At 34.9% G+C, this 15,809-nt stretch overlaps 1 protein-coding gene across 5 annotated transcripts in view; it reads left to right on the forward strand.

Moving 5' to 3' along the window:
* The window catches only part of ATP2C1 (ATPase secretory pathway Ca2+ transporting 1), a 139,241-nt gene that overhangs the window by 97,690 nt on the left and 25,742 nt on the right, over positions 1-15,809 (forward strand). For all 5 annotated transcript variants that reach the window (XM_049099929.1, XM_049099931.1, XM_049099930.1 and 2 more), the window contains 6 exons: positions 471-641; positions 2,151-2,248; positions 11,871-11,921; positions 12,836-13,002; positions 14,372-14,440; positions 15,059-15,175. In XM_049099929.1, the coding sequence (XP_048955886.1) occupies positions 471-641; positions 2,151-2,248; positions 11,871-11,921; positions 12,836-13,002; positions 14,372-14,440; positions 15,059-15,175 (673 nt within the window). The remainder of the gene's footprint in view (positions 1-470; positions 642-2,150; positions 2,249-11,870; positions 11,922-12,835; positions 13,003-14,371; positions 14,441-15,058; positions 15,176-15,809) is intronic.

Here is a 15,809-nt window from a genome sequence, read left to right on the forward strand (position 1 = left end):
AAATTGTTGTATGTTGTATATAGTTAATTAATATAGCCTTCTCTTCAAGCTATTGAATTGTTCTGGAGACCTATAAAATGGAAAGATGAAGATACATTAGTAACAACCCCCTTCAGAGGTGTCTGTTTAAAACTGATTTTCAAAGCTCAATAAACCCATAGTTTCTCCAAATACCTAATTATATTTTCTAAAGAGCTAATAGTTGATGTTTAGAGGAGCTGCATGTAATCGCTTTGTAAAAACATTTATTTGCTCCTTACTTGCCTTTCTGCTTAATAATTCTTTAGTAATAGCTTTAAGCAACTCCATATCTAGAATCATTGATGTCTTCGCATGTAATAATTTTTATATTTAATGATTATATAATAACGTTATAATCTTAAGTGATTTATTTGTCTCTAGCTTTTGTCAGTAAATTGTAATGCTTTTGTGACTCATATTTTCTTTTTTGGGTTTTATTATTTCTTAAGTTCTTGCTTTAGCTTCTGGTCCTGAACTGGGACAGCTGACCTTTCTTGGCCTGGTGGGAATCATTGATCCTCCTAGAACTGGTGTGAAAGAAGCTGTTACTACACTCATTGCCTCAGGAGTATCGATAAAAATGATTACTGGAGACTCACAGGAGACTGCAGTTGCAATTGGTATAACTACGTTGCTTCCTTTTTTTCTTTTTCTTTTTTTTTAATAGCTTTTCTTAAATGAACTGCAGTACATAGCTTTATGAACCATTAGATATAAAGTGTGTATGCATAATATTGACATTATACACATTTTTTAAAAGATTTTATTTATTCATTCATGAACGACAGAGATTGAGAGGCAGAGACATAGGCAGAGGGAGAAGCAGACTCCCTGTGGGGGACTTGATGTGGGACTTGATCTCAAGACCTTGGGTCACAACCTGAGCCAAAGGCAGACAGTCGACTACTGAGCCACCCAGGTGTCCCTGACATTATACAATTAAAATGAACTCTCTTATTTACTCATACTCTATATAGAATTGTGGGCAAAAATTTATTTTAGGCTAAAAATACTATTAATTGAAAATACATAACTGTTAGGAAATCACATTTACTTTATTCACAAAAGAATAGTTCATTATTTTTAATCTCATAATCCACTATATTGTTGGATTATGTTTAATCTCATAATCTACTAGATTTTGCGCATGAAAGGAAACATGAAATTTAGTTTTCCCTTTAAACTTGAGGATTATTTGCAAAGCAGACTTTGACTTATACCTGATTTGAAAGAAAATAGCTTGTGTCTATATTCTCTTGTTACATCATGTATGTGCTTATGTTGTTTGAATGTCATTTAAGATTACCTTAAGAAATGTAAGAATTGAACGGCACCTGGGTGGCACAGTTGATTAGGTGTCTGACTCTTGATTTCAAGTTGTTGGATCATGATCTCAGGATTATGTGATTGAGCGCCCCGTTGGTCTCCATTCTGGGCATAGAGCCTGCTTGGGATTCTCTCTCTCCGTTTCCTTCTCTTCCCGCCTGCACCCCCCATATATATATGGGGGAAAAAAAAGGACACTGAAAGTTAATCTCCTGGAATTTATAAATTGTAATTCATGCTGATAAATTTAAGGTTTGCTAAAATCCATTAATTCTGATTTTATTAATATAGCAAGAGACTGGTATAGGAGTTTCACACTTTATGTTATCTAAGAAGAGTATGTCACCAGAAACAACATTGTTGGGAAGATTATACCTAGAAAAAAAAATTTTTTTTTTGAAAAAAATTGTAACATCTATTTTCTTTTACATTTAACTACATGATTACCATAGATCCACCAATGTTTTGTCTGGCTTTGGATACTTTCCTTAAAATGCATTCTGATCTTTATTAAAATTGAATTACTAAGCAAAACCTGATTGGCCCTGTTTCAGTTCTTACGTATGGTGGGTTAAATTGTCAAAACTCTTATTCTTAAGTTTAAACAAAAATAAAACAGAAAACCCTAAACTTTCAGATAAGTTTGTCTTACTAGTAATTTGTTTTGGTGATCCCTTGGTATAAAGACATTTTTTACTTAAAAATGAATGAATAACAAATCATATAAAGTGAACCTTATGTTGACTAGCCTAGCAAGCAAAACTAATTTGTTCAATTATGTTTTCTCTCCCATTTCACCTTAGCTAGTCGTCTGGGATTGTATTCCAAAACTTCCCAGTCAGTCTCAGGAGAAGAAATAGATGCAATGGATGTCCAGCAGCTTTCACAAATTGTACCAAAGGTAGGCCTAAACTTAAAGCCTTTTTAGATGGAAAGGCCTTATTCCAAGTGTTACAATTTCTGTTACCTTCATGAAACTGTTTGAGAACAGTGAGGACAGGACTATCTAATTGATCCAAATCATGAAATGAAATCTCATGATTGAAGTCAGTCTTCTCATTAAGAATATTTATGATACAGTTGGAGTATTTATAGTCATTTGAATACAGAGAGCAAATTGTTAACTTTAGCAAGAACCATCTTTCCTCAGAGGAGGGTATATGGAGGTTAAGTGGTTGAATTACATTTACAAAGTACAGAGTGGAGAGCGATCATTACTTTGTATTTCTTACCATTTTGTTTTAAATGTGTCATGAATACTTAATGCTTTTTAAAGAAAATCGAGGTATCATTTTCGTACAGTAAAATTTACCCTTTTTAATATACAGTTCTAAGTTTTGACCAGTGGATACAGTCTTGTAACCAACCACAGTCAAGATCTAGAACAGTTCCATCATATCCCCAAATTCTTCTATGTCTTTTTATAGTCAACTCCTCTCTCTACTTTTAACACTTGGCAACCACTGATTTGTTTTCTGTCCCTATAATTTTGCCTTTTCCAGAATGCTTTAAAAATGGAATCATATAGTATGAGGCTCTGGATCTGCTTTTTCCATTTAGCATAATGCTTTGAGATTTATCCATGTTGATTGTATTAATGATTTGTTCTTTTCTTAAATTGCTGAGTACAGTAGTATTCAGTGTTTGGGTGAATGTGTTACTTGTTTACTGGTTTAAAGACATTTATATTATTTCCAGTTTTTGTTGATTAAGACTAAAGCTACTATAAACATTTGTGTTTAGATTTTTGTATGAAAATAAATTTTCATTTCTCTTGGATAAATACCTAGGAGTAATTGTTGGGTCACAAGGTTATATGCTTAACCTTTTAAGAATTTTCCAAGTTGTTTTACGAGGTGGCTTTATTATTTTGCATTCCCACCAGTAGTGTTTAAAAGTTCTAAATTCTCTGCATCCTCACCATCATGCGAGATTGTCATTTTCTCTCACACCTCATTCTAATAGGTAGGAAGTGGATCTTTGTATGGTTTTAATTTGCATTTCCCTCACAGTTAATGATTTTTAATATCTTCATGTGCTTATTTGTCATCCATATATCTTTATATATATATATATATATCTTCTTTAGTGAAGTGTCTGCCCTGCCTATTTTTAAAAGATTGTATCTGTTTTCTTAATGACTTTTGAGAGTTCTTTATATGTTATAGATACAAGTCCTTTATCAGATACTTGATTTGAAAATAGTTTTTGCTAGTCTATGGCTCATCTTTTTATTTATTTTTATTTTTTTTTCTTTGTTTAGATTTTATTTATTTGTTCATGAGAGACATAGAACGCAGGGACATAGGCAGAGGGAGAGAAGCAGGCTCCTTGCAGGGAGCCCAATGTGGGACTCTATCCCAGAACTCGGGATCACACCCTGGGCCAAAGGCAGATGCTCAACCGCTGAGCCACCCAGGCGTCCCTCTTTTCATCTTTTAGCACTTTCAGAGAGTAGGAGTTTCAAATTTTGATGAAGTGTAGTTTATCATTTTTTCTTTTATGGATAATGATTTTGATGTCTTTTCTGAGAATACTCTGCTTAACCCAATGTCACAAAGAATTTTTTTTTACCTATATTTTCTCCCAAAAGTCTTATATATTTTTAGATTGTTACACTAAGGTTTGTGATCCATTTTTTTAAAAATATTTTATTTATTTATTCATGAGAGAGAGAGCGAGAGAGAGAGAGAGAGGCAAAGACACAGGCAGAGGGAGAAGCAGGCTCCATGCAGGGAGCCTGATGTGGGACTTGATCCTGGGACTCCAGGATCATGCCCTCGGCTGAAGGCAGACGCTAAACCACTGAGCCACCCAGGGATCCCTTGTGATCCATTTTGAATTTTTGTGTATGTTGTGAGAAATGGGTTAAATGGTTAAAGTTCAGGTTTTTGCATATGGATGTTCAATTGTTTCAGCACCTTTTGTTGAAAAGACTTTTTTTCTTTTAGTTTAAATAAACTGAAAAGAAAGAAAAAGACTGCTTTTTTCTTTGAAATGCCTTTTTTTAAACCTTTGATTGTAATGCTTTTCCAACAGATTATTTATAGGGAAAGTATCTTCTTTTTTTATAACTCGTTAACTTCTTCAGAGCCTTTAGGTGTAAGATTATTTTATTAGGATGCTTTGGCTGTTGGGGTTTAGAGGAAGGAACTTCACAAAGCCTCTTTTGTGGGTATGTAAGTTCTGTAGGAAGGGCCTCATAAAGGATAGGCAGTATTATTGCCTCTAAGTTCTTGACAGTTTGAGTTTCTTATCCTTATTGTTACTTGACCTATTTATGCACATATATTTGTATATCCTTTAAAATAAGTGTTTATCATCTGACCTTTATTTTTTTTTAAAGATTTTATTTATTTATTCGTGACAGACAGAGAAAAGCAGAGACACAGGAAGAGGGAGGAGGAGACTCCATGCAGGGAGCCCGATGTGGGACTCGATCCTGGGACTCCAGGATCGTGCCCTGGGCCGAAGGCAGGCACTCAACCACTCAGCTACCCAGGAGTCCCCTAAAGCTTTTTATAATAGAATTTTCTGATTAGAAAATTTATTCATTAGAAGTATATGTTCAAATTGTAGAAAAACTGGAAACCTAAAAAAGTAAGAGTCAGAATGGAAACTGCCTGTAATATAATCCAGATACTCAGAGGTTGTACACTCACAGAGCATCCAAAATAATAAATTAACCCATGTCTTTTTAAAAAATGTGCTTAACAAAACTTGGTTGGACCCTTTATAGTGTTATAAATATTTGTTAAACATAACTTCAGCATTCCTGAAATCATTAGTTATTATAAAACATGTTTTTAGTTGGTGTATAATATTTTGCTTCAGTATACTGTGTATGTATAAACACACAGCAAATACGTGGTTATATAGTCCTTTTTTTGTTGAAGTTTTAGCTTCCGTTTATTTTTTGTTACTGTAAACAATTACTTCAAGGATAATAACAGTAAGCAACTATTTACCATGTGCTAGGCAATGTATATATTACATACATTATCTATTTACTTCTAATAGTCATCTATATTATAAAAGATAGGCAACCCCATTTTTACAGATGGGGAAATTGGGGCCCAGAGAATATGAGATACTTTGAAGTCTCAGATCTGATGAGTGATGGCAGTAGCATCAGGACTGGAGCCCAGGTCTGTGTGACTCTCAGGTCATATGTTACTTACTGATTTATTGAATATGTTATATACGACATTATTATACACGACTTTGTACCCATCTCTGATTATTTCTGTAGAATAAATTCCTACATGTGAAATGATTGGACCAATGACCAACATATTTACAAAACTCTTAACACATACTGATGAATTGTCCTCTGAAAAGATTTTAGTTTATATTGCCACAAACTGTCCTTCATACAGTAGTAGTAAGTCCCTAGGCCTCCAGCCTCACTTGTGGTTAGATTTTAGGTATAGTTACAAGTAGACATGTACTGTTTTACTCGTTTATCTTTTCTGTATTTCAAGCTGTAGTTACTCATGAATGTTGTTTTCAGAGCATCTGGGAACAGTGTGGGCATTTGCTTTATTTTGCATTTAGTGAGGAAGCTATTTCCATATTTGAATGGGAGTGTGTGTGTGTCTCCTTTCCTGTTAGTTTCTTCCTGACATTTATTTCTGAGATATATTCTGTATTAGGTTACCCGGGAGTATTGAGAGGGAGTATACATTAGTAAATATATGTGAAATCTGCAGTTAATTAAACATTTTCCCATTAGACCTTTGTTCAACCTTTTCTTCTGAACCTATTCCCAGAGATGGTAACAAGTAGTGAAACCGACAGATTTGAAGTTTCATTTTATTTGCTTTCTTGGTTCATTCTCTGGGCTCTCTGATAAAAATGCTAATGAACTCTGAAAACCAACTTACAGGTACTTAGAGAGGGAAGTAGCAAATTGCAAATTACAAATTACAACATCAGCTTGGACAAATTACATCTTTTCCAGATAAGAGTTTTGTGCATTAATTATGGCAGATACCCTGATGCTATTCCAAAGAGACTTAAACAATATAAAACCTAAGCCTTGTGAGAAGCTTGTTGAATGACTTAGTTCATGTTACTCTAAAAAGGAATTCTATAAATACCAGGGCTTCCTTCCAGGTATTTCTTTTGACTACCTAAATCTTTTCTCCACGTATTATTAATGAATTGTTTTGGGGTTTTTGGGCTTAGCTGGACTCCTCTTGTCCCCCAATTTTGTTTTCTTTCCCACTTTATCTTGTGTTTATGGAGCTCTCTTATAACCAACATGTATACTTGGTCTTACGGTTTTACTTCCTGTTAGTTTGAATAGCTTTTCTTTTATCCATGTTAAAAGCAAAAAACTTTTCTTCTAAATTTCCAGCTTACTGAGATTTTCCCATATGTACTAAATCTCCTTAACTCTGTTCGTTATTAAAATGTTTTTTAGTTTCCTCTTTCTGTAATTCAGTCTCATTCCAGATCTAACATTGCTCTGTCCTATTGACCTAGAGCCATACTACTTAAAGAGTAGTATGGAAACTGAATTTTGCTTAATTATTTATAAAGTCCATCTAGTGGGAAGCCTGGGTGGTTCAGTTGGTTAAGCATCTGACTTTAGCTCAGGTCATGATCTTGGGGGTCTTGGGATGGAGCCCTGCATCAGGCTCCTGCTCAGCAGAGAGTCTGCTTCTCCCTCTGCCTCTGCCCTTCCTCCCCACTTGTGCTCCCTGTCTCAAATAAATAAATAAAATGTTAAAAAAAAAAATCAACCTGGGAGTTCTTAATGTTTTTGTTTATGATTTCTTCCCTGTGTCGTATATTTCCCAATGATTAAAGTGGACATCCTCTTTTGTTCTTTGTTTTTTATAATAGTACCTCTATTTGTATTTCTAACAAACTTATTAACCAAATTTCTGTAATATAATCCCAATCAGCCTGCTGTTTAAATTTTGATAGGTTATAAATATTTTGTCACCCCTTTCTTCTTCAGTGCATCAGGTATCTTTTTATCTTTTCTGGAAGATTAGGGTAACTCTAGCAAGTTATTTTAATGCCAAGAACATTTTTTATTAACCTTTCCTTTAATATTTTCCTGTTTTCTTCTTTTTATGACTTCCTTTCTCTAACACCCTTGTCTGTTTGTGTTGATCAGGAAAACGCTGAATGCTAACCACAAATATAAAAGAGAAAAATACATAGATTTTCCCCTTTCCTTTTGATGATTTTCATCTTTCTCTCCCATATTATTCCTTTTTTTTTTTTTTTTTAAGATTTTTAATTTATTTACGACAGACACAGAGAGAGAGAGGCAGAGACACAGACAGAGGGAGAAGCAGGCTCCGTGCAGGGAGCCTGACGTGGGACTCGATCCCCGGTCTCCAGGATCAGGCCCTGGGCTAAAAGTGCGTTAAACTGCTGGGCCACCGGGGCTACCCTCCCATATTATTCCTTAAAACTCTCTCCTTTTCTGACATGACTTATTTTCCACTGTCCTTTTACCATCCTGTCTTCATCCTGTCTTCTCCCTTCTTGTTCCCAAACTACAGTGATTTTGTGTGCTTTTACCTTTAATTGGTACTTTTTTCCAGGTAGAGAAACAGATATAAAGGCGAAAAGATTACGAATAGAGGAAATTGAGTTACTCCTAATTAATCCTAGCTCTGTGATACAGTGATGTAGCTCAATTGCTAGTCCTTTCTGTTTTGTTTTGCTTTAAATCTCATTTATTTAGCCCATAATTTTGTGTCACTAAATCTAGTATTTTTAGTCAACTAAGGAGATTGACCTGCCCTTCTGGTGCTTTAGGAACAAATTTCACTGTGTACCACATGCAAAACATGAAGTGAGTCTTCAGTTTTGCATTGAGATCTGCTTAGTCTGAAAACTGCTACTCCTTTTTTTGAGTTGCCATCAAAGCTTTGAGATGCTAAAATCTTATATCAAATGGTAGGTTTATTGGATGCATGTCAAGTAATTTATTATAAAAGAAATACGCTTTCAGTCCAATAGTTACATCTTCACTGCCACTGTCAGTGATAACCCACAGTGGTTATAATGGAATGATTTGAAATGATTTGCAGTGGCCTAAAGGCAAAATTTTACTCTGTTCAACCTGAGTATTGGTAATTAGCCTTTTACTTAAATATTCTGTAAAATCTACAATCTTTGCTAAACACTCTTGTACTTCACTGTGTACTACATGATTAATTTCTGCAGTAATGTAGAATTTTCACTTAAAAGATAACTAGTATACTTCCTTTTTCTTTATAGATTTTATTTATGAGAGACACAGAGAGAGATAGAGGCAGAGGCACAGGCAGAAGGAGAAGCAGGCTTCATGCAGGGAGCCCAATGTGGGACTCGATCCTGGGACTCCAGGATCATGCCCTGAGGGGAAGGCAGACACTTAACTGCTGATCCACCCAGGCATCCCATTAAGTAGGATACTTTCAATGAGTATGTAGCTGAGTCTTTTTTAAAGACACACTAAAGAGTCTGAGTAAATTTTTGAATTTTTTTTATAGGAAATATGTTCTCCAAATATGAATTATGTGATTCATGGTACTTAGAAGACCTAGCCATATGTAGAAATGTGATATTACAGTTAAATTGAGCCTTTTGCCTAAGAAAATGATCCTCATTTATTTTAGACCTTTATTAAAATTAGGAGAGAATCTTTGAACAGTCTGTGATGGTACTAAGAGTCATTCAATGATTAATTCATTTTGTATTTATAGAGGACTGAAGGTATGAAGCAAAAATCTCTGCCTTCAATGGAGCTTATAGTTTAAGATAAGCACATATATATATAACATTATGTCAGATAAGTGCTAATGAGCACCAACAAAAGCAGGGAAGAGAGAGATGAATGACTGAAGAGGTAGATTGAAATTTTTAGATAACATGACTAGAAATGGCCTCACTGGCAGGCCATATAATATCTGAGGAAAGAACACTCCAGACAGAGGGAGCATAAGGGTAAAGACATTGAGGTGAGTGTGCATGGTTTGTTTCAGGAACGATGAGGAGGACAGCATAGGTGTAGTTTGGGTGACAAATGAGGAAGAAGAGGCATGCACTTCATGCAGGACTTGGTAGGTAGTAATCAACTTTGACATTCATTCTGAGGGAGATAGGAAGTCATTGGAAGGTTTTGAGCAGAGGACAGATGTAATCTGCCTTGGGTTTTAACAGTTTGATTATGGTCACTGTGTGAAGAAGAAACTGCACAGGAAGCAAGGGCATAAATAAGAAAATCAGTTATTGGCCCCATGGGTTTAGAGTAAGGAGGTCGAACTCTGGATTTATTTGAGGATGGAGCCAGTAAGATTTGCTGTTAAACTACTTGTGGCATCTGACAGAAAAGGAGGAATCAAGGATGGCTTCCAAAAATAGGGTCCGAGTGACTATGAGGATGTATTTATCATTAGCAGAGGATATGAAGGAGCATGTATTTTGGGAAATAACAAGGGTTCAGTTTGTGATAGTTTTAAGTCTTAGAATTCCAAGAGGAAAAGTGGAAAAAGTAGTTGGATTAATTTCATTGGTCTGGATTTTAGAAGAGATATTGAGGCTGGGGACAAAAATGCATAAAAATAAATCTGTAAGGCTGGATGAGATCACCTACGGAGAAAGTAGGGGATTCTTAGACCTCTTACATAGGGAAATTTAAGAACTAAGTTGTGGAATATTCTAACATTCAGACTCTAGGGAGGTCTGGAGGAACCTACGGAAGAGGAGTAGCCGGAAAGGTAGAAGGAAGACCAGAAGAGTATATAGGGTAGTCAGGGGAGCCAAGTGAAAAAATTGTTTCAGGAGGAGGGAATTGCCATCTATGTTAGGCTGCTGCTGAAAGGTTAAGTCAGAAGAAGAATGACCGATAGTGTTAGCAGTGTGAGAAGTCTTTGGTAATCTTGAATAGGAGTTTCAGAGCAGTGTGAAGACAACGGCCCAATTTTAATAGATTCAGCAAAGAATGAGAAGAGAGAAACGGAAGACTGCAAGTACAGAGGAGTTTTGCTATAAAGAGAAGGAGAAAAGGGTGGCAGCTGAAGTGAGAAGGAAAGTTTTTAGTTTTGTTTTATCTAAATGGAAGAAATCACAGCATGTTATTTACTGATGGTAAAGATGCAACAGTGAGGAAAAGATATTGATATCAGAAGGAGGAGGATTTCTGGAGCGATGATTTTAAGTAGGTCAGAGGGTAGAATATTTGCCCTACACTGGGAGCATATTCAGTTCATCTGTAATAAAAGAGAAGGGAGGGGATGGTGCCTGGATACAGGTACTGTATTGGTGGGAATTATGGAAGTTTTCTTCTGATTCTGTTTCCTCTGAAGTGGGAAGCAAGGTTGTCAGTTGAGATTGAGGTTGGAGATGGGGATGAATTGAAAGTATGAGGAGAGAAAACTTAGTATGAACTAATCCTCTAGTATAGTAGGGAAGAGAATGGTGTACTATGTAGATATTAAAATCACCATGACTTGGAAATGTTGGGAAAAGTGACAGTGAGGAGCTAATTAAATAAGTCACAGAGATGAGAAGTACAGCATAAAGAAAATAGTGGTATTATAATAATGGTGATATGGTGACTGATAACTACACATATCATGGTGAGCATTATGTAATGTATAGAATTGTCGAATCACTCTGTTGTACACATCAAACTAATACAGTGTCATATTTATTTAAAAAATCTGGAAAAAATTTTGTGAAACGTTGGGGACCGACCTAGAGCAGTGAATGCCTGCAGTTAGTAGTAAGTATAGTCTCATGCGACATTCAAAACTGGAGTTTTGTGAATAAAGAAGGGAGAATGAAAGACACCTACCCCTGTCTAGTTTTACCTAGTGGTAATATTTGAGAGGACCGTAGGGATGGCCTTGGTTTGTGACAAATGAGGTTAAAACAGTGGGGAAAAGTGGAGGATACAGGGGATGTTGTTGATGCTTGCCTTTGATGTACAGCAAAGGGGTATTAGTAGACCAGGAGATGGAATCAGAAAAAGCGATTAAATGCATGGCTTGGACAGATAAGATCATAAAAACTGTTGGAGATACAGTGGAAGAGAATCTAAAGAATTAACAGGAACAAAAGAGAAGTAGACACTTGACACTGTTAAAAAAAAAAAAAACAACAAAAAGACTCTACAGACATTGAGAAACAGCTATTCTTTATCTTTCCTGACAGAACAAAGGGAAACGGCCATTTTTGTTTGCCAGTGTGATGAAGAGATAAATGCAAGAGAGTTTTTCCTTTATCCATCTCTGAAATATTTCTAGAATAAGGCTGTTTTCTCTTCAGCGCTTAAACATGGGATAAATTAGATAATTTGTTTAGATTACATATTTCCCCGGATAACATTGGTAAAGTTTGAAATGACCATGTGAAATGAGTCTCTTAACAAACATATGGTATATTATTTAACCTTGATCTCTACAAAGTAAATACAATTTACATTGATAATTTAAAAAATTATTGTTACAAGTGCATCAGATATTTTTTAACATTGAAGATTTTTAGTGTATCCTGTATTTTAACAGGTAGCGGTGTTTTACAGAGCTAGTCCGAGGCACAAGATGAAAATTATTAAGGTGGGTCTTTAAGAATCACATTGTTTTATCTCTGTCTCCAAAATGCTACTTCTTGTCTTTCATTATACTTAGATTTTTAGGAATATTGATAAGAGCATTAAAGTTGGAAGTACTGTGAAACAAAAGAGGTGGGGTTTTTTTGTTTGTTTTTGTTTTCTTGAGCTTGAAATGGAAGCATTAATAGAGAATTTAGTTAGCAAAGGAAGATGTAGAAGAAAATGTTAGTGAAATATCTGCAACACAACCTTCTTTAAACAGTTGAACAGTGTAGACATTATGTTCTGACAGGAGTCCATAGTCAAATCATCCCAGTGTAAATAGCAGTAATTGCTTAGAAACTTAATACAACAAGAAAAGGAAATGTTAGGAGAGTGGGAAGAGTATTTCAAATATTTCATTATTTATATTAATCAGTGAGGTATATAGAAAGCAACTGATGTAGTATCCATTAGTTAAAGGGCTTAAATTCTTAATCACATAGACCTCCCTTGTATTAGTTCAGAGTTTCTCAGCCTTCACACTATTTGACATTTTGGACTGGGTTCTTTGTTGTGAGGGGCTGTCCTTGTGCATTATAGGATGTTTAGCAGTCCCTGACCCCTACCCCAAAGTCATGATAATAAAAAATATCTTCAGACATTGCCTAATGTTTCCTACAAGGCGAAATTGTTCCTGAGTGCCACTGTGTAATTAACTCTAGATTAGACTTTAGACATAGCTCTTGCACATGAGAATATGAATAGCAACTCTTTCTAAGCTGTATCTTAAGACTTCCATATATTGAAGTTTGTTGAAAAGTCAGTGGTCCATATTATTTCCAATCTTTATTATGTGAACAAAATAGAGAAGAGTTGTTGATCCCTTTATCTTTGTGGAAGCAACATTTTTATCAGAATCCTCCCTTCCCACTCCAGTCTCTACAAAAGAATGGGTCGGTTGTAGCCATGACAGGAGATGGAGTCAATGATGCAGTTGCTCTGAAGGCTGCAGACATTGGAGTTGCAATGGGTCAGACTGGCACAGATGTTTGCAAAGAGGCAGCAGACATGATCCTTGTGGACGATGATTTCCAAACCATAATGTAAGTTTTATTTCAGTGAATGTGCATCAGAGAATTTTGTCCCATCTTTTTCTGCACTCCATCTCCAGAGAGTTCAACTGGAAAAGAATTAGGATATTCAGTCTATTAGGATATTCAGCAGTGGATGAACTGTATTTTACTAGAATGAATTAATCTTATGTATGGCCTAGTATATAGTTTTTGAGAAAATTATTTGTATGGAATAGAAAGGACATAATAAATGGCAGAGTCATTCATTTAGGAAATATTTCCTGAGTGCCAGACAGATGTCACATTTTTCTGGCCATCAGTGTAGTGGTACAGGAGTAAACTTTCATGGGGCCTTTATTCTAGTTAAACTCAGGCTATTAGAAATATGCATGTGCATGGCCTCACAATCAGTATTAAAAGTAATCAAGTTCATCCATACCTATTTCCTTATGGACATAAGGACACTTACCATACTGTTAGTGATACAAGTTACTAAGTTTAAATAACTTTGTCTCCTTCAGCTATGGTTTCTAATGGATTTAAGATTTTATGTAATATCTGATCATGTCAGTTGTGCAATGTTCAGGTGGCAGTCACTTGAATTCTGTTATCTGATAATCATCTGTCAGGTAACCTGAGTCTTCCTCATTTCAGTGACTCATGCTAATTATATGCCTGGCATACTTCATCAACCTGTAGTGGCCAAAAGTGGAGCATGTGGGAGCTCAGAACTCAGAATTGACACAATCTTGTAGGGATAGAGGTTTTTTTCTTTCCATTCTTAGAATTGTATAAAAATCTTGAAAGAATGGAGAAGTTGTTTAAAAAAACACATAATTTACTAGATTCAACCAAATGAGAATTTAAGTATCTTTGTAAACTATATTCTCTATATAATTCTGCTACAGCACATGTCTGATTTTGTATAGGAGCAATAGGTAGCTTAAATTCTATAATTCGTATATATCTTATTACCAATAATTCCTGACATACATTAGTTTAACCCCTTACCATGCATGCATATTGTACCTTTAAGAAAAAGAAAATTGAGAGGTAAAGATCACTATTTTAGTATTATAAATGTGTAGTATAGTCTCTTGTGTAGAAAGAATGTATGATTTTAATGTTGAAATATCTTTAAGAATAAGAATTTTAATATTGTGTAATTAAATTAATTCAGGTAGAGCTTCCCAAGCTGGACTTTCATTCCTTACCAGAATAATGTTTCTGTATTTTTTTTCTAATCTTATTCATGTGAAGAAAATTAATAGATTATTTTAGTGACATGTGTATATCAATTGCAAATTTGTTTTCAGAATTAGTTCTAGAATGTTAGTAAGATAGATATATCTTTATTTTTGTGTGGTAATATGTCTCATTTAATTTTTTTTAATTTCAGGTCTGCAATTGAAGAGGGTAAAGGGATTTATAATAACATTAAAAATTTTGTTAGATTCCAACTGAGCACGTAAGTTTGTAAGGAGTTTATCACCATGGATCTTATAGATAAATTATATGAGAAATAAAATTCAAGCAGAATGCTTAGAAGCCTCTGGGCTCTGAGTGTTGTTCATATGTAAATTTTCCAAAATGAAAATTAATTCTATCCTAAAATTAAAAATGGCATGATAAAAACATGATGTCTTTATCATCATCAAAATATGTAAACATTTGTGGTTTATTTACTAGCTCCAGAAGTAACTAAGGAAGCAGTGTCATGGGTTTCCTTAGTATCTTTTTCCAAAAGTAGAAGGGCTTTTCTGGAGTCAAAAAACAGTTGCCAAAATATTGTTGAAACTATTAACAATTATGTAGTAACAGCTATTCGAACTTAATTTTTAAAATCTTCCTCTGTTATCTAAACATCTTGAAATCCTTTATTTAAATGCTGTAGTTATAAGGTTTATTAACCTTTGGCTTCAAAATATTCACACAAACAAAGCATAGGATACTCAGAAATACAGACTTCCTTTAAAAGCACGGTAGTAAAATGAGATTTTCAAATACTGAAGAAGTGGTATTATAAAAGTAGTAAGAATTATACTATGCTGACAGATTTTTTTAAGTGACTCTTTTTTTCCAACAGGAGTATAGCAGCATTAACTTTAATCTCATTGGCTACATTAATGAACTTTCCTAATCCTCTCAATGCCATGCAAATTTTGTGGATCAATATAATTATGGATGGACCTCCTGCTCAGAGGTAAGAGTTTTTTTTATGCATATATTAGAAGAAAAACAAAGAAGGTGTGGTATCTTGATGATTAAGTTTTAAAATTTCATTCATGGACAGCATTAGAAATCTATTCATGCAGCAACATGTTTGTTATAAATTGTATGATGTGTGCTTATATCATTTGCTCCCTTTGAGTGTTGTTCATGTGTCATGGATCTGAGCTTTTGCATTATGTTGGATGCCCTTTCTTAAGTTGAGAACAGACCAGGGAATAGGTGCAGTCCCTGTCCTTAGGAAATAAGCTTTTGTCTCCAAGCACGGGATGTAATGGAGAAATCCCGAGTTTAGTGTTTAGTGGGTTCTGTTGTCAATTTTAGAGACTTTGGAAAAGTATTAAAGGATCTAAGCATTTAGATGGGCCAGAGATGTTGCTTTCCAGCAGACAAAGTCATGGAGTGATATGTGTCGATGGCCATCGTAATAAATCATCCTAGTCAAAACCTCCTTGCATGAAAGGTATTTCACAGTTTACTCAGTAGGTTAATATTTCAGGCCATATTTGAAATAAGCAAACTTATATGTAAATGAAATTGGACAATTTTTTGAAATTTGACCCTCAATCCCCCATCAAACTATGCCAAATAGAAGTAAAAGAGAGAAG

The sequence above is a fragment of the Canis lupus genome, chromosome 23 (assembly GCF_003254725.2).
Source record: "Canis lupus dingo isolate Sandy chromosome 23, ASM325472v2, whole genome shotgun sequence".
Classification (NCBI taxonomy): Eukaryota; Metazoa; Chordata; class Mammalia; order Carnivora; family Canidae; genus Canis; species Canis lupus.